Here is a 12,973-nt window from a genome sequence, read left to right as displayed (position 1 = left end):
TGACGATGGCCACTTGAACTTCCCGACAGCCCTGGGATCTAAGATACCAGGACACGCGTATGGACTACGAATACTAGACGAGACTGATAACCCTTCCCCCTGGGGCTCCTTGTTCTGTGTCTCTCCCTAATCGCAGTGAAGGGTAAGGTAGCAACGGCGAGGGGGATCTGCAACAAGTCCAAAGTTCAGATTACCTGATGTTCTGTGAGATCTGCGCGGCGATCACCAGGTACGTGGGTGGTAGCGTATTAGACTTATTCTCTGCATGCACTGTCTTCTTTTTACGAGTTCTTGTCGTCCCTTGAGGAGAAGCGTGCCAAGTAAGCTCCGGTGTGATCGTCGTCTCTTTTTCGCTCTTGCACCGTTGCGTGTAAATTGGCTGCGCGGGAGATCGCACACCTTGCCCTTACACCATTAAAAGGGAAAGTGTATCTTACGTGGGTTTGGAGCACGTCACCCTCACATTCTGCGCTCTTTCTATGGTGGTTCTTTTTCTTCCTGGTGGCTTTCCCTGGCAGAATCTTATCCTGGCACAGTTCAAACGAAATGTGCTCACCCTCTTTTTCTCTAGTCCATTTATCCGGGCGAGGAACGGCATGAAGATGACCACGCGGTTGCGATACCTGGGGCGTCGGAAAACAATGAGGCTCATCGTTTCTTTCCGAACCGGTCGGGAGGGCCTTGTTTGAGTTGTCTTGCGGGGGCACTTGTTTCCAGTGGCCCGAACGGGACGGTTGAAGTGCCCGAAGACATAGCCCAGGCTAGTGGAAGCTGCCGTCGGCCGCAGGCCGCAGACAGCGACAGCCGTTGAGGAGACGGGCAGGTTGAGAAGAAAAGAGAGAAAAAAGGAATGCCCGTTGCGTTTTTGTCAGGCGCGCGCATAGAGTGTGGAACTAGTGTGAAGGAAAGACTCCGGAGTCATGATGTCGTCCATCGCAGCTGGGGTGACGAGACTGAAAGAAGCGGGGGTCATCCCTTGTGAGACACGGGACACGTTCGAGAAGCAGGGGTTGGCATGCGAGGAGGAGAGGCTTTCGGAAGTTTTTTGTTTGGCGGGCCTGCGGGATGGGTATGGGGCAGGCGGTTTGACGGGCGTGGCAAGCGTGGCACCTTTCCAACACGACTCGGGTCACGGGTAGACGGAATGGAGGCGTGCTTTAAGTTGATCAAGGCCACTGTTCCATTCCAAGAGTCAGCCGGATCGCTCGCTTTGTGTGTGTGTGGCTTGCAGTGGGCGATGGGATGGTTTAAAGCCTCGATGGTGGGTTTGAAACGGTGGTGCAAGCCCTGTGAGGCCTTGAGTTGCCGAAATGGGAGAAAGTGTTTGAATGGTTTGGACTGGTCTAGTGTGTCCATCCGGTGTCATTGGAAATGGGCCGAAGGTGGAGGGGGGAAGCAGGCAAGCCTTTTGCGTTCGTTCCCGTGATTTAGTGTGTTTGTTGACGAGATGAGAGGAGAACGGCAAGTTTTGGCCAAGCTATTGGATGCTTGGTGATCACCCACAGCGACGATAACTTGCAGCCTGATGTCGCACACACATGCGAGGGACAATGAGCCTTGTCTTGGTGTGACCGCCGAGGCCTGCCCTCGTGGGCGGCTGGACGTGTTCCATGGCTTGGATAAGCTTAAGTGGCTAGTGTATTAGCAGGCCGTCGTTTTGGTGGTAAAATGAGCAGGAAGTTGAGGAGCCGCCTCTTGGGAAGCCTGGGAAGGGGCAGGGGAAGTGTGGCGACGGGGTCAGTGCTTTTGCTTCTTGGTTGTAGAAGCGTTCCCTTCGTGTTGCGGGCCTTGGGATTGGGACGGCGAAACCAAGGGAAACGCGCGAAGAGTTTTCGATGTTGGCATTGGGCGTTGGCGCCTGCATATGGCCAATTCCGGGGTCTTGTTGCGCGAGGGTTGGAATCGTGACACTTTTTGAATGAAAGAGCAGATTGTTTCCTGCTCATCTCGTTGAGTCAGACATCGTCTTTGACAAGATTCGACCCTTCGAGTCAGGCTGGATTGTTTCCTGCGTCTCCCACCCATGGCATGCTTTGGAAGGCCATGCGGTCGTGGGCCAGTGCATCGCATCTTCTGTCAAGATCGCGAGGCGTCGATTAGGTCGATTAGCATGTTCAAGATGGCTGCCTCACCACGGCCGGCTCTGCAGATCATGGGCCCTAGACAGGCGGAACGTGACACCCTGGGCGGCGGTTGAAGAGCACGATGCGTTGCTCTCAACAGGAATTTGCAGCTGGTGCATTCGGCAACGTCAGAAGATAGTCGACGCCAGTGGAAATGAGATCTGCTCTTCCGTGTCGCAGACAGCCAGGTAGGAGGCACTTTGGCGTCGCCCTGCGCCGGGGGTTTGGTTAGACGCCAGCGCTAAGCCCATCAACGGCAGCCGGAGGCCGTGAGTACATACATGTTGTGTGAGTGATTGTCTGGTCTAGGTGGTCTGGGATGGACGGGAACAAGAGGCCGGTAGAGGACGCGGTGGAGGAAAGGTTGCCCATGAAGCGCGGTTGAGGACTGGAAAGAGACGTTACCGAGAGAACGTTCCTGCAGATGAGATGCGTGAGGGAACGTACCTTTGCGGGTCTCAGAAAGAACGGGGCATATCTACCTAAGCAGGGGTTCTAAAGCAGCATCGGCCAATCAGACAGCTCGAGAGATGCCAATGACAGGAGGGGCCTGGGCGAGGGCGGACCGGGGGTTCTGACGTGGGAGACGTATCACAATGGTTTCGGTCAACGGCCCGTTCGTGACCCGGGTTGGTCTCTTGCTCTTGGCTGGGGGTCACGATGCAACAAAGTTGGTTCGGCTACATTGCCAAACAGTGGCGAGCACTCCTCCCCCAAGGCCTCTCCAGGTGTCCTTCCTGCAAGTCCCCCCCGCCTGGTCCCTCCTGGACACTTCTGGGGCATGCAAGCCTGCAGGAGACGATGGACCCTTGCCTGCAAAATAAAGGTCGTCGGGAAAAAAGAAGCGCAAAAACAAGCTCGGCAGGGGTCGTATCTGCGAGTAGAAACGGGCTTCATCCCAATAGAGGCCTCTCATTTTCTCACACAACAACGTCCTCAGCGACCGCCCTCCCCTGTCGCTATCCCATCTTTTTCCACCCCTGATTCCATCTTGTTCGCTTTGCCCCTCTCTTTTCCACCCATCCCGTGCTTCTGATTGGTGCCTTGTCCGAGCGACCTTCTGCCGATTCGTCGAGCTTGTTTGAACCGCAGCGGAAACGAAACAGGCACACACAGCCAAGAGGCCTGCTTACTTACTTAGTACTCCATTGCACCTACGACCCTCCCCTCCTGCCTCCCACTGTCCGGATTCACTGCGAATTCCGTGCTTGGCGTCGCCCGCCTGGCTCTCGGAAGAAGGAAGGGAAGGGGGAGGAGGCAGTAAGAGGCTTGCTGCCATCTGAACTTTCAACCTTGAATATCTCACCATGCACCCCCCCTTGACGACATTGGCCAGGGGCCCCGTCTGCCTCCCACTCCCACTCTCACTCCCACGCCTCTCCTCTTCAGTGCTTCACTGTCTCGTCCGCTAGATCCCCCCTTCCCCTACACGCGCACATACTCCCATACCCCAGGCAAACACTACACTACACGCTTTCCCAGTACGGATACCAAGACCAAAGCCCGCCTCAGTTGCCCAGCGGCAACTCATCACCACCCAGGAGCAGCCTCCTGCTTCCTGCAAGGTACCATGTACCCCGTCAACCGTACCCCTGTCCAGTCCCACGTCTGAAGCTTCGCGGTCGAGCGTATCTTGCTACCCGCATAGTGGGCTCCCGTGTGAACCGACGACGGAAAGAAAGCTAGCCGCAGACAGTCCCCAGCAAGGACCCAAGTCGATCCGACCCCCTCCCGAGTGCCTGATGGCGAGAATGGGCCATGCGCCGCCTGCGAGAGACGCCATGGGTGATGGGGGTGGCTATCCATCGATGAGCTCGTGAACTTTCTTTAACTACTTTGTTTCCCTCGTTTGCTTCTCCTACCCCTCTCTTCTTTTCCTCCTCATCCCGTTCACTGTGTGTCTTCTTCCAATCTCCAAAAGCGCTGGTCTGCTTTCCTGGGTCCACCGGTTTTGCTTACACCCTCCTTTCCCTTCGAGACCTCTTACTACGAACTGTCACTCCCTCGGACGACATTTAATTATTCTTGTAATCTTTCTCTTCTCTGACATCAACAACAATCGACCGTCCCAGGTGGCACCGATCGACATACTTTTACTACCGCTCGATATCACTGTCCCCGGAGAACAGGCCGACCGAAAGGAAATTTAGGAAGGAAAAGTAAAGCTGCAAGAACCACACCACACATAATCAACATGCCTTCAATGAAGACCGCCCTCGTCGCCGCCCTGGCCGCCGTGGCCACCGCCGTGCCCCTCGGCCCCAAGTTGAACAAGGACCAGATGAAGATCTACGACTTGGCCAAGAGACAACAGGCCGGTGCCGGCGCTGCTGGATTGACGGACATCGACATTCTGCAATTGTGAGTAGGGATTTGGTGGATGCCGGGACATGCAAGCGCGGAACAATGGGACATGACAACTAACACTGGTTTCACAGCGCTCTTACCTTGGAATGGCTCGAGGGTACTTTCTACCAGCAAGGCTTCCAGAAGTTCCCCGCACAGGACTTCATGGCTCTGGGTCTCTCGATGGAGCAGGTTAACGACCTTCAACAAGTCGGCGCTACCGAACTGTCGCACGTCTCTCTCCTGCAGTCTGCGATTGCCCAGGCCGGCACTCAGCCCGTCCAGCCCTGCCAGTACAACTTCGGCTTCACCGACGCCGCCGGCATGGTCAAGACCGCCGCCGTCCTCGAGAACGTCGGTGTCTCTGCCTACCTGGGAGCCGCTCCCCTCGTCAAGGACAAGGCTATCCTCGGTACCGCCGGCTCTATCCTCACCATCGAGGCTCGCCACCAGACCTTCATCCGCGCCGCCTCCAAGCAGATCGCCATCCCCCAGGCCTTCGATGCTCCCCTCGGCGTTCGTGCTGTCTTCTCCCTGGCCGCGCCCTTCATCACCTCCTGCCCTCAGGGTTCCAACTTGGCCCTCCAGCCCTTCCCCAAGTTGACGATGACCGCCCCTGCTCAGCCCAGCGCTGTTGCCATCGGCGCCCCCATCATGCTCCAGGCCGACAGCGCCACCCAGGCCAAGGCTTGCGCCTTCACCACTGGTGGCCTCCAGCCCGGCGGCACCACCTTCAGCCCCTTCACTCCTCAGCAAGGTTGCGTCGTTCCTCAGGGTCTCAGCGGCATCACCTACGTCTCCCTCACGAACCAGTCCCCGATGAGCGGCGTGCTCAGCGATGACATCACCGTGGCTGGTCCTATGGTGCTTACCATCTCGTAAGCGCGTTCCGCAAGTTGGGGTCTGGTCTTGTGGCCCAGTAGGTGGGCTCGAAAAGGACGTGACGGGTGCGTGTTGATTAATCCCGAAGGTCACGAAAAAAAAGCAAAGAAAGGGGAGGAAAGAGCGCATGATACCTTCGCTTTACGACACGAAATTTGGGGTTAGTCAAGCAGAAGCAGCCAGTTTTCGATCAATGTCGACCTCCGTTTCTTTTTCTTTCTGACTCTTCACTCTCTCAAACTCCTCCCCTATCCGACCGACAAAAACATTTTTTCACTTCTCTGGCTAGATAGATGGCCTGTATATATGATGTCATATTATATATATTCCCGACGGGGTTTCAGGAGTCGAGTCGAAGACTTTTTTATGTATTGTTTAACTGGTAACCCATTTTCTTTCTCTTCTCTCATCAAACGTTTCTTTGTCACCTTTTCTATGTCTGCATCATGCCTGAGAGCATGCGAATCGATGGGGAGGAAATGATTGGGTTGGGGCCTGAAAAATCGTGCTGGAAAGCGAGGAGTATGATACCACCAAAGACAGAGAAACACAACCATTTCTTCTTGCTTCTCTTGACCCGCTGAAATAAAGCACGATTTTGAAAAGTCACCATGTTCATCACATATAGCTACTACCCTCACCCTGACAAGCAATCGAGAGACGGGAGGAAGAGTTTGAGTGCCGGGGGAGCAAAACACGACTTGAGAAGCCTGCTCAAATTGAAAAAATAGCTATCTTTACTTTTGCACACGAAAATCTTCTTTTAGCAAGCTGGTGCGATGTTATTTTGGTGCGGTGAGATTGTAAGTTCCTTGACAGCTGTGACGACTTGGCGTCCATGGCGATCAGACACGACGTAAAGATAGAGTCGAGAAGTAAAGATAGAGAACGTGGGGGTTCTGGGTCTGGGGTGAGAGGAATGGGAGGGTAGCAGCAGCGCGGCTCTCCGAGTTCTGAGCTCGGTGCAAGTTCGGTGGTCGAGCAGGTCGGAGGGGGCCTTTGCTGGGTCCCTGCTTCTGGGGCGTTGTGGTTTCGGGAGGCTCTTTGGCCGGGTGATTAATGCTGACTTGGCGTGCCCGAGGTCTTTTGTCAGAACGTGTCCCGTCATATGTCGTGGGGCTCGGGTCGGCTGGGTAGTGAATGTCCCGGGCCAGGGGATATGGGCGGGTTTGAAGGAGGAATTGGAGGACGCGGCCGACGCCCCAATCCATGGTTCGTTATTCTTTGACGGCCGGCTTTATTCTGGTCCCGGAGATGCTGGTGGTTAGGGGCGGCATGTAAGCGACGGCTTGGTGTGCGATGCCTCGGAGACGTCTGTCGGGACAAGACGCCGATAGATCGATCAGTTTGAGGCTTGACGCCTTGGCATGAAGCCGGATGTAGAGAGGTCATCGTTCCGAGATACGGATACGCTGGCACGCATGGCAGTCGAAGGCTTGGTAAATTCAACGTTAGAGATCAAAAGTCCGGTCTAAGCTGATCGCATTGCATCCCTTCGCGGTCGTTTCCGCAGATTCAATGGCACGATAAATTGCATCTCCCTCCGTACGACACGAGCCATGATCATTCAAGAGTTTGCGAAGCGTTCCGGCTTTTCTTTAGAATATATTCCAGTGCCACTCATCCCTCAACACCCAGGCGCTCACGTAATATCACGCTGAGCGTGGACTATGGACGCCAGTGCCATCCACAGGGTGGCGATTTAATCACTTCCTTCTGCCGTTTGAACGTTTAGCCATTCGTGGTATAATCTGTTATCTGCAGCGATCAACTATGAATATTCACTGTCAATACAATCAGTCAGTCGTCCGCGGCTCTAGGCCGCTACAGGTCTCAAGGCGCTGGCACTATATCATATCACTGTCTCGTTATCCTATGTGCTTATGTCAGTGATACCTATCGTCTAAGACGCTTCTAACATCTTATAACATCCCAACCCACTACTTAAGGACCATCCCGCTCGTTTGGAGCTATGCCGCTAGTCCCAGCAATGAAAACACTATAAAAAAGATCACAAAGGGCAAAAAACTGGACGAACAGGGAATCGAACCCTGGACCACTCACATGCTAAGCGAGTATTATACCACTAAACCATTCGCCCAGTGGGATGATTTCGCCCGGACTTGAACCGGAGACCTTCAGTGAACCAGGCGAGACTCGAACCTCGAACTGTTAGACTGACGTGATAACCAACTACACCACGAAACCATGTTGTTTGATGACTCATCCTGAACGGAAGGAATATGTGAAGCCTGGTGCGTGTGTGTGGGGTAGCGGGTGAGGGCATCGTGGAGCCGGTTGTGGGGGCGGAGTGGAGACTTGGAATGAATGCTGCATTAGATTGGCTTTGGTCCAAGGTGGTCATTCCCTCGACTCTCCCGCTCACGAGAGAGCTCAGGCTGGCTTAATTGCGCGAAATCCGCAAGTCTATGTCGACGGGTGATTTGCAAGAATTCGATCAAAGCCGTGGTGGCGTTGTCAAGTTGAAAAATACCATTCTTCTCTTTTGTTAGCGCCAAAGTACCGAAGTGGGGCCATTCGGGGCCGTGAAGGCCGTCCGGTGGTCGCTGCCCGGGGCAGCTTCGGGGAAATATGCCTGGTTTCCTGCAGCGACCCTTCCGAATACTGCGTTTTTGGCATTCAATTCGTGGAGTGCCACCACGTTTGTCAGTCCAAGAAATCCCGTGGTTGACAGATAATGCGGGCACCCGGCCTTCTCGCCGGCCGCGGCACTGCAGCAGGAGTGCGCCTACCTCAACGGATCAGTTCTCCGCACATGAATTACCTCGTCACACATCGGCCGTGATTCGAACCAACAATATCTCCGTCCACTTCATCGACATGGCTGGCACCAACTGCATGTAAACCAACCTACCTTCCAAACCGAGGTCCAATGTCTGACCACTGTCATCAATTATTAAGACGGCAATCTGCTCTGAGGTGTATAGCTTTGCGGGCGGAAGCGTGTGATACATGACGACATGCATTTCATGCAAGTGTATTTCGGCGTCTCGCGACAGATTCCGGACTCTTTCGAATCTCCCGCTTGTGATGTGCGACATAACGGGAGAGAAGAAGTCTAACGGGCGCCGGCAGCCATCCGATCTTTCGCTCAATCTAATTGCATCTGCCGTGACCCCGAACCCCGCGACTGGTGAGGGGCTAGCGCGGGGATGTGTAGTGGCGGTTCGGCCGGTCGCGTGGTGACGTCTGCGGGGTCGAGGTTTGCCGGAGAGGACTGGAGTAAAATGGAGACAACACTTGGGACGGAACAGTCCCCCGGCTTGTCGTGGGAGCAAACAAGTACCGTTGCATCGACGGATCATGGCCGGCATGCTCTCCCCGGCAATTCGCCCTCCACTGCGGGGTCGAGTTGCTGTCCCTCACGTTGTCTTCTCTTTGAAGACTTATCTTTCTGACAGGTTCGCCCCATCATGCGTGTTAGTTTAAACCTACATCAACTAGATCCTCAACGAGACGCCTTCCGCTAGTTGAGATGAGTCGTCCATTTCAAAAGGTATGCCCCCGTTGGCTTCTGCTCCAGTAATTCTCTAAAGCTATTCAGGTCGTGATCGTGGGGGCCGGGCCTTCGGGCTTGCTTCTAGCGCTGCTACTTTCGAAGAAGGGAATTCCCGTTCAGATGCTCGAAGCTCAGGATCATCTCGACCAGCAACCACGAGCCGCCCACTACGGCCCAGCCGCCATCCCGGACCTGAAGCGCGCAGGCATCTTGGACGAGGTCCGTCGTCGGGGGCCGACGGTGAGCACGTTCGTCTGGCGGCGTCTCGAGGACCACAGTGTCATCGCCGGCTTCGACGCAGGCGTTCTTTCCGACATCAACGGCGACGACCTGCGCACAGCATGTCTGGTTCTTCAGGATCTCGATCAGCTGATGCTGGACGAGTTTCTGGGGAAACACAACGGAACCATCAGCTGGGAGCATCGTGTGGTCGGCTTGGGCCAAGATGACGAACGAGCCTGGGTGGATGTTGAAACACCACAGGGGAAGAAGAAAATCGAAGCAGACTACATCGTCGGGTGCGACGGGGCCAACAGCGCAGTTCGAAAGGGGCTGTTTGGGGAGGAATATCCCGGCTGGACGTGGGACGCCCAGATCGTCGCGACGAACACGTACTACCCCTTCGAGAAGAAGTTCGGCTGGGACGATGCCAACTTCATCATCCACCCGGAACACTTCTTCATGGCGGCGAAGATCACAAATGACGGCATGTACCGCGTGACGTACGGCGAGGAGTCCAACCTCTCGCACGAAGAGCTCAGAGCACGCCAGGAGAAGAAGTTCAAGATCATGCTGCCTGGACGCCCTGACCCGGGAGAGTACGAGGTCGTCAACTTCGCCCCTTACCGCATGCACCAGCGGTGCGCGCCGAAGTTCCGCGTGGGCAGGTTCATGCTGGCTGCCGACGCCGCGCACTTGTGCAACCCTTGGGGCGGACTCGGGATCACCGGCGGGTTTGTGGATGTTGGCGGGTTGTATGACTGTCTTGCGGGCATATGGGACGGGGTAGCGGATGAAAGCATTCTGGATCTATACAGCGAGAAGAGGATTGAGAAGTGGAAGACGATCATTGATCCGATTTCGCAGGAGAACTTCAGAAGGGTGTCGGACAAGGACCCCGGTACCAGGGTAAAGAGAGATGGGTTCATGCAAATGTGTCAGCGAGCTGCAAAAGATGAGAACCACATGCGGGAGTTGATGCTGGGGAGCTTGGCTGTGAGATATGATTTCACGCAGCATTACAACAAAGTAGACGGCTAAGGGGCGAATCGTGCTTGATCGAGTTGGGTTTTGGTGTAGAGTAGCGCCTGTTAGTGAGGGCCAATTCAGTTCACCGATGACATCTCATTGATTTTGAGCCATGAGATCACCACCAAGAACCCCTAACAAGGAATCCTTGCTCATCCACATCGCCGGATGAGTGTCGGCTGGACCTTTGCATGGCTTCCATGTCAAAAACATGCGGAAGAGACTAAATGAAAGAGCAGGAGGTAAACATTCCGCTCAGTGCCGTTTGTGGGAAGAAAGGCTTACCCAGACCTGAGAATCGAAAGTATGTAGCGACTTGCTCACTTGAGATGGTCATGAAAAAGGATGTTTGGAGTAATGGCTAGGTGGAAATCAGTCCAATGCCCGGGCTTAAGACAGCTTGAACCAGAGATCTACGAATATGAGAGACCAGAAATACAGCAAAGCGCTGGATTCTTACCATTCAAGTGTTTGAGCAGTTGCTCTTCAGAACAGGGCAAAATGGCATGACAAATGAATCTGAAGTGAGTTGAACGAGAGAAACAAGTGCACTTTGACTCGGCGGCCCTCGAACGACATTTCTCATAAACTTCACAGAATGGATGAGAAAGTTGTATAACTGTGTGGCGACACAACCGTATTGTAGCCGCGGCTTTTCTGTCAACGGCCATGCCGCGGGTGCCGAAACTTGCATTTCTTTGTTCTGGCATGGGAACCGAGAACCGGGGGTTTCCAGACTCATGCTCTACCTCATGATTCGACAGAACCACCCATGGTGTTGGCCTGGGACCGCCACTGGTTTGATACGCTCTTCTGCACTCCTGCGGCGCATGCGTGGTATCGTTCCGGCGCAGCAGGCTCTGCCTTGATTCATAATTCTTCGTGGAGCTTGCAACATTCCGTCCGATGAGTTATACAATGAATGAGCGTCGAGATGTCTCCCATACGACAGCGGAAGACAATGAATTATGAATGAATGTTGAAAGGAAGATCAATAATTGTGAAGTGGTTCTGAGTCTAAATTAAGGTGTAGTGGAGCCTCGAGAAGACCCGCCGATTATCCACATTTCGGAGAATGATCCAATGAGGGCTCTACTCCCGGCGGCTAATCCTAACGGCCCCAGCATCGTCTGTTGACGAAGCTCTCCCATTGAGCCAACTTCTTCTCATTCACATCTGCCCCCAAATTGTCACAATGCAATGCGACGTCCAATGAGCCAAGCCAGGAAGCTGAATTGAAGATCGCATGTTCGTGTCTGAGATTGACGACTGAATTGCTGAAGAAGATCGTGGCGATGTATTCTGCAGACGGCGCAGTTGTTGTTGGTCCGGTCCCCACCCGGGCCGCCCCCTCGATCATCGTCTGCGGGCGCTTAGCCAACACCTCTCATTCCTCGACGCCCCTACCAGCGGGCCCACGTCACTTCTGGACCAATGCAGGAACCCTAGATCAAGTAACCTTATGTTGGCGCGAGGTGTTATCCGGCTACGGAAGTGGCATAGTCGAGAGGAGAAATCATGCGAACTGGCAAGTAGCCGCGCTGAACAATGCTGTTGGAACCGGGGTCAACCTCCTGGTTCGTTTCGACGTCCCAAAATCTCGGATTCATTCATTTCTCCTTAAGTCGCCCGTTCTGCCAGATGAGTAGGTCTGGCCAGCTCGGTCTTCTCCCCTTTCCTCGTCTTCTTGTTGTCCCATTTCCTATGTCGGTTGTGGCTGGCTACCACGAGGTCTTGTTCTAGTTGAACTACGGGCTAGTCTGCTTCGTTTTCTTCACTTGAAGTGTTGGATGACATTTCTTTCATCTTTCACGGCGTCACATATTTGCGCTCTGCGCCGTCGAGCCAATGGGACAGAAAGCACCCGAAGTTAGGGAAACTCGGGTCCTCTCCCACGATGTTTCCCCCGAGAAGCGAAGCCGGAAGGACTCAATACCATGGCTAAGAAAGCATAAGGACACTCAGTGCAGCCTCGAAACAGGTCAATCTCATCATACCAACAAAGGTGTCGTGGTTCACCGCAGCTGATCATTCCGACAGTCCATAAACACGGCTGGAAGCCCATGACAATTGGTGCACCAGTCCTGTTCTCGTTCGCATTTGTTTCCTTCATTCTCGCTGTCATCATTGAGATCCTCGCTCAACAAAGCCAAAGGGCTGGCGGCCTTGCACTTTCGCCATCGACCAACGAGATACCGACGTTTGCCAAGTTCTGCTACCTGTTCCTTCCTACGATTGTCGCCGTCATTTATAGTCTTCTATGGAGTTGGATCGACTTGGATGTCAAGCGCCTGCAGCCATGGCTGGAAATGTCAAGGCCAGAAGGCGCAATAGCGGAACACTCAATCTTTCTTGATTATCCATATGAGTTCGTCGCGTTCGTGCCCTTCAAGGCGGCTCGAAGGCGGTAAGAACATTGTCTCAGCCCTGTCCTAGGCTTCGTGGGGAACTGTGCTGATCAAATATAGACACTGGGCGACATTTTACGCTGCGACTATCATGGTAATCATCTTTTGGCTGCTCACTCCTCTTCAGAGTGCCATATTGGGCACTGGACCAGTGAGGGTCGAAAGGGCAGCTCAAGTCTTCTCCTATGTTGCCCCTCGCGCAGCCCCGGACCAGGCATTTATCTTGGATCAGTCAATTCTCAATGAAGGTTACGCTCAAACTTGGCTGGACCAACCGCTGCCCCCATACACCACCGATGACTACACATTGCTACCATTCAAGGCCGAAAGTAGAGATATACCGGTGTCATCCACTAATTGGACAGGATCTACGACCAAGTACTGGACAGAACTTGAATGTTGGCCCGCAGAAGCCAGCAAGAATGGGCCACCATCGAAGGAAACGT

The 12,973-nt window shown here is 54.1% G+C and overlaps 2 protein-coding genes and 2 non-coding genes across 4 annotated transcripts; 2 read left to right on the top strand and 2 right to left on the bottom strand.

Annotated features, from left to right (window-relative positions):
- Nucleotides 1–4,317: 4,317 nt before the first annotated feature.
- Nucleotides 4,318–5,351, top strand: COL26b_000020 (uncharacterized protein; the record flags this gene model as incomplete). The annotated part of the gene is made up of 2 exons (XM_053172995.1): nt 4,318–4,484; nt 4,562–5,351. 2 exons carry the CDS (start codon nt 4,318–4,320, stop codon nt 5,349–5,351), a joined length of 957 nt encoding a protein of 318 aa, XP_053042701.1.
- Nucleotides 5,352–7,380: 2,029 nt separating this feature from the next.
- COL26b_000019 lies at nt 7,381–7,452 on the bottom strand. The gene has a single exon. It is a non-coding gene; the product is annotated as a tRNA-Ala (tRNA).
- A 7-nt stretch (nt 7,453–7,459) lies between these two features.
- COL26b_000018 lies at nt 7,460–7,559 on the bottom strand. Its single transcript has one exon. It is a non-coding gene; the product is annotated as a tRNA-Val (tRNA).
- Nucleotides 7,560–8,991: 1,432 nt separating this feature from the next.
- On the top strand, nt 8,992–10,131 carry COL26b_000017 (uncharacterized protein; the record flags this gene model as incomplete). The annotated part of the gene is made up of 1 exon (XM_053172994.1): nt 8,992–10,131. The coding sequence occupies one exon, from the start codon at nt 8,992–8,994 to the stop codon at nt 10,129–10,131; it is 1,140 nt and encodes a 379-aa protein (XP_053042700.1).
- Nucleotides 10,132–12,973: the final 2,842 nt, after the last annotated feature.

This window comes from Colletotrichum chrysophilum (assembly GCF_026319265.1).
Source record: "Colletotrichum chrysophilum strain AFK26 chromosome Unknown scaffold_1, whole genome shotgun sequence".
NCBI classification, from domain to species: domain Eukaryota; kingdom Fungi; phylum Ascomycota; class Sordariomycetes; order Glomerellales; family Glomerellaceae; genus Colletotrichum; species Colletotrichum chrysophilum.
This window is presented reverse-complemented; position numbering and strand designations above follow the sequence as displayed.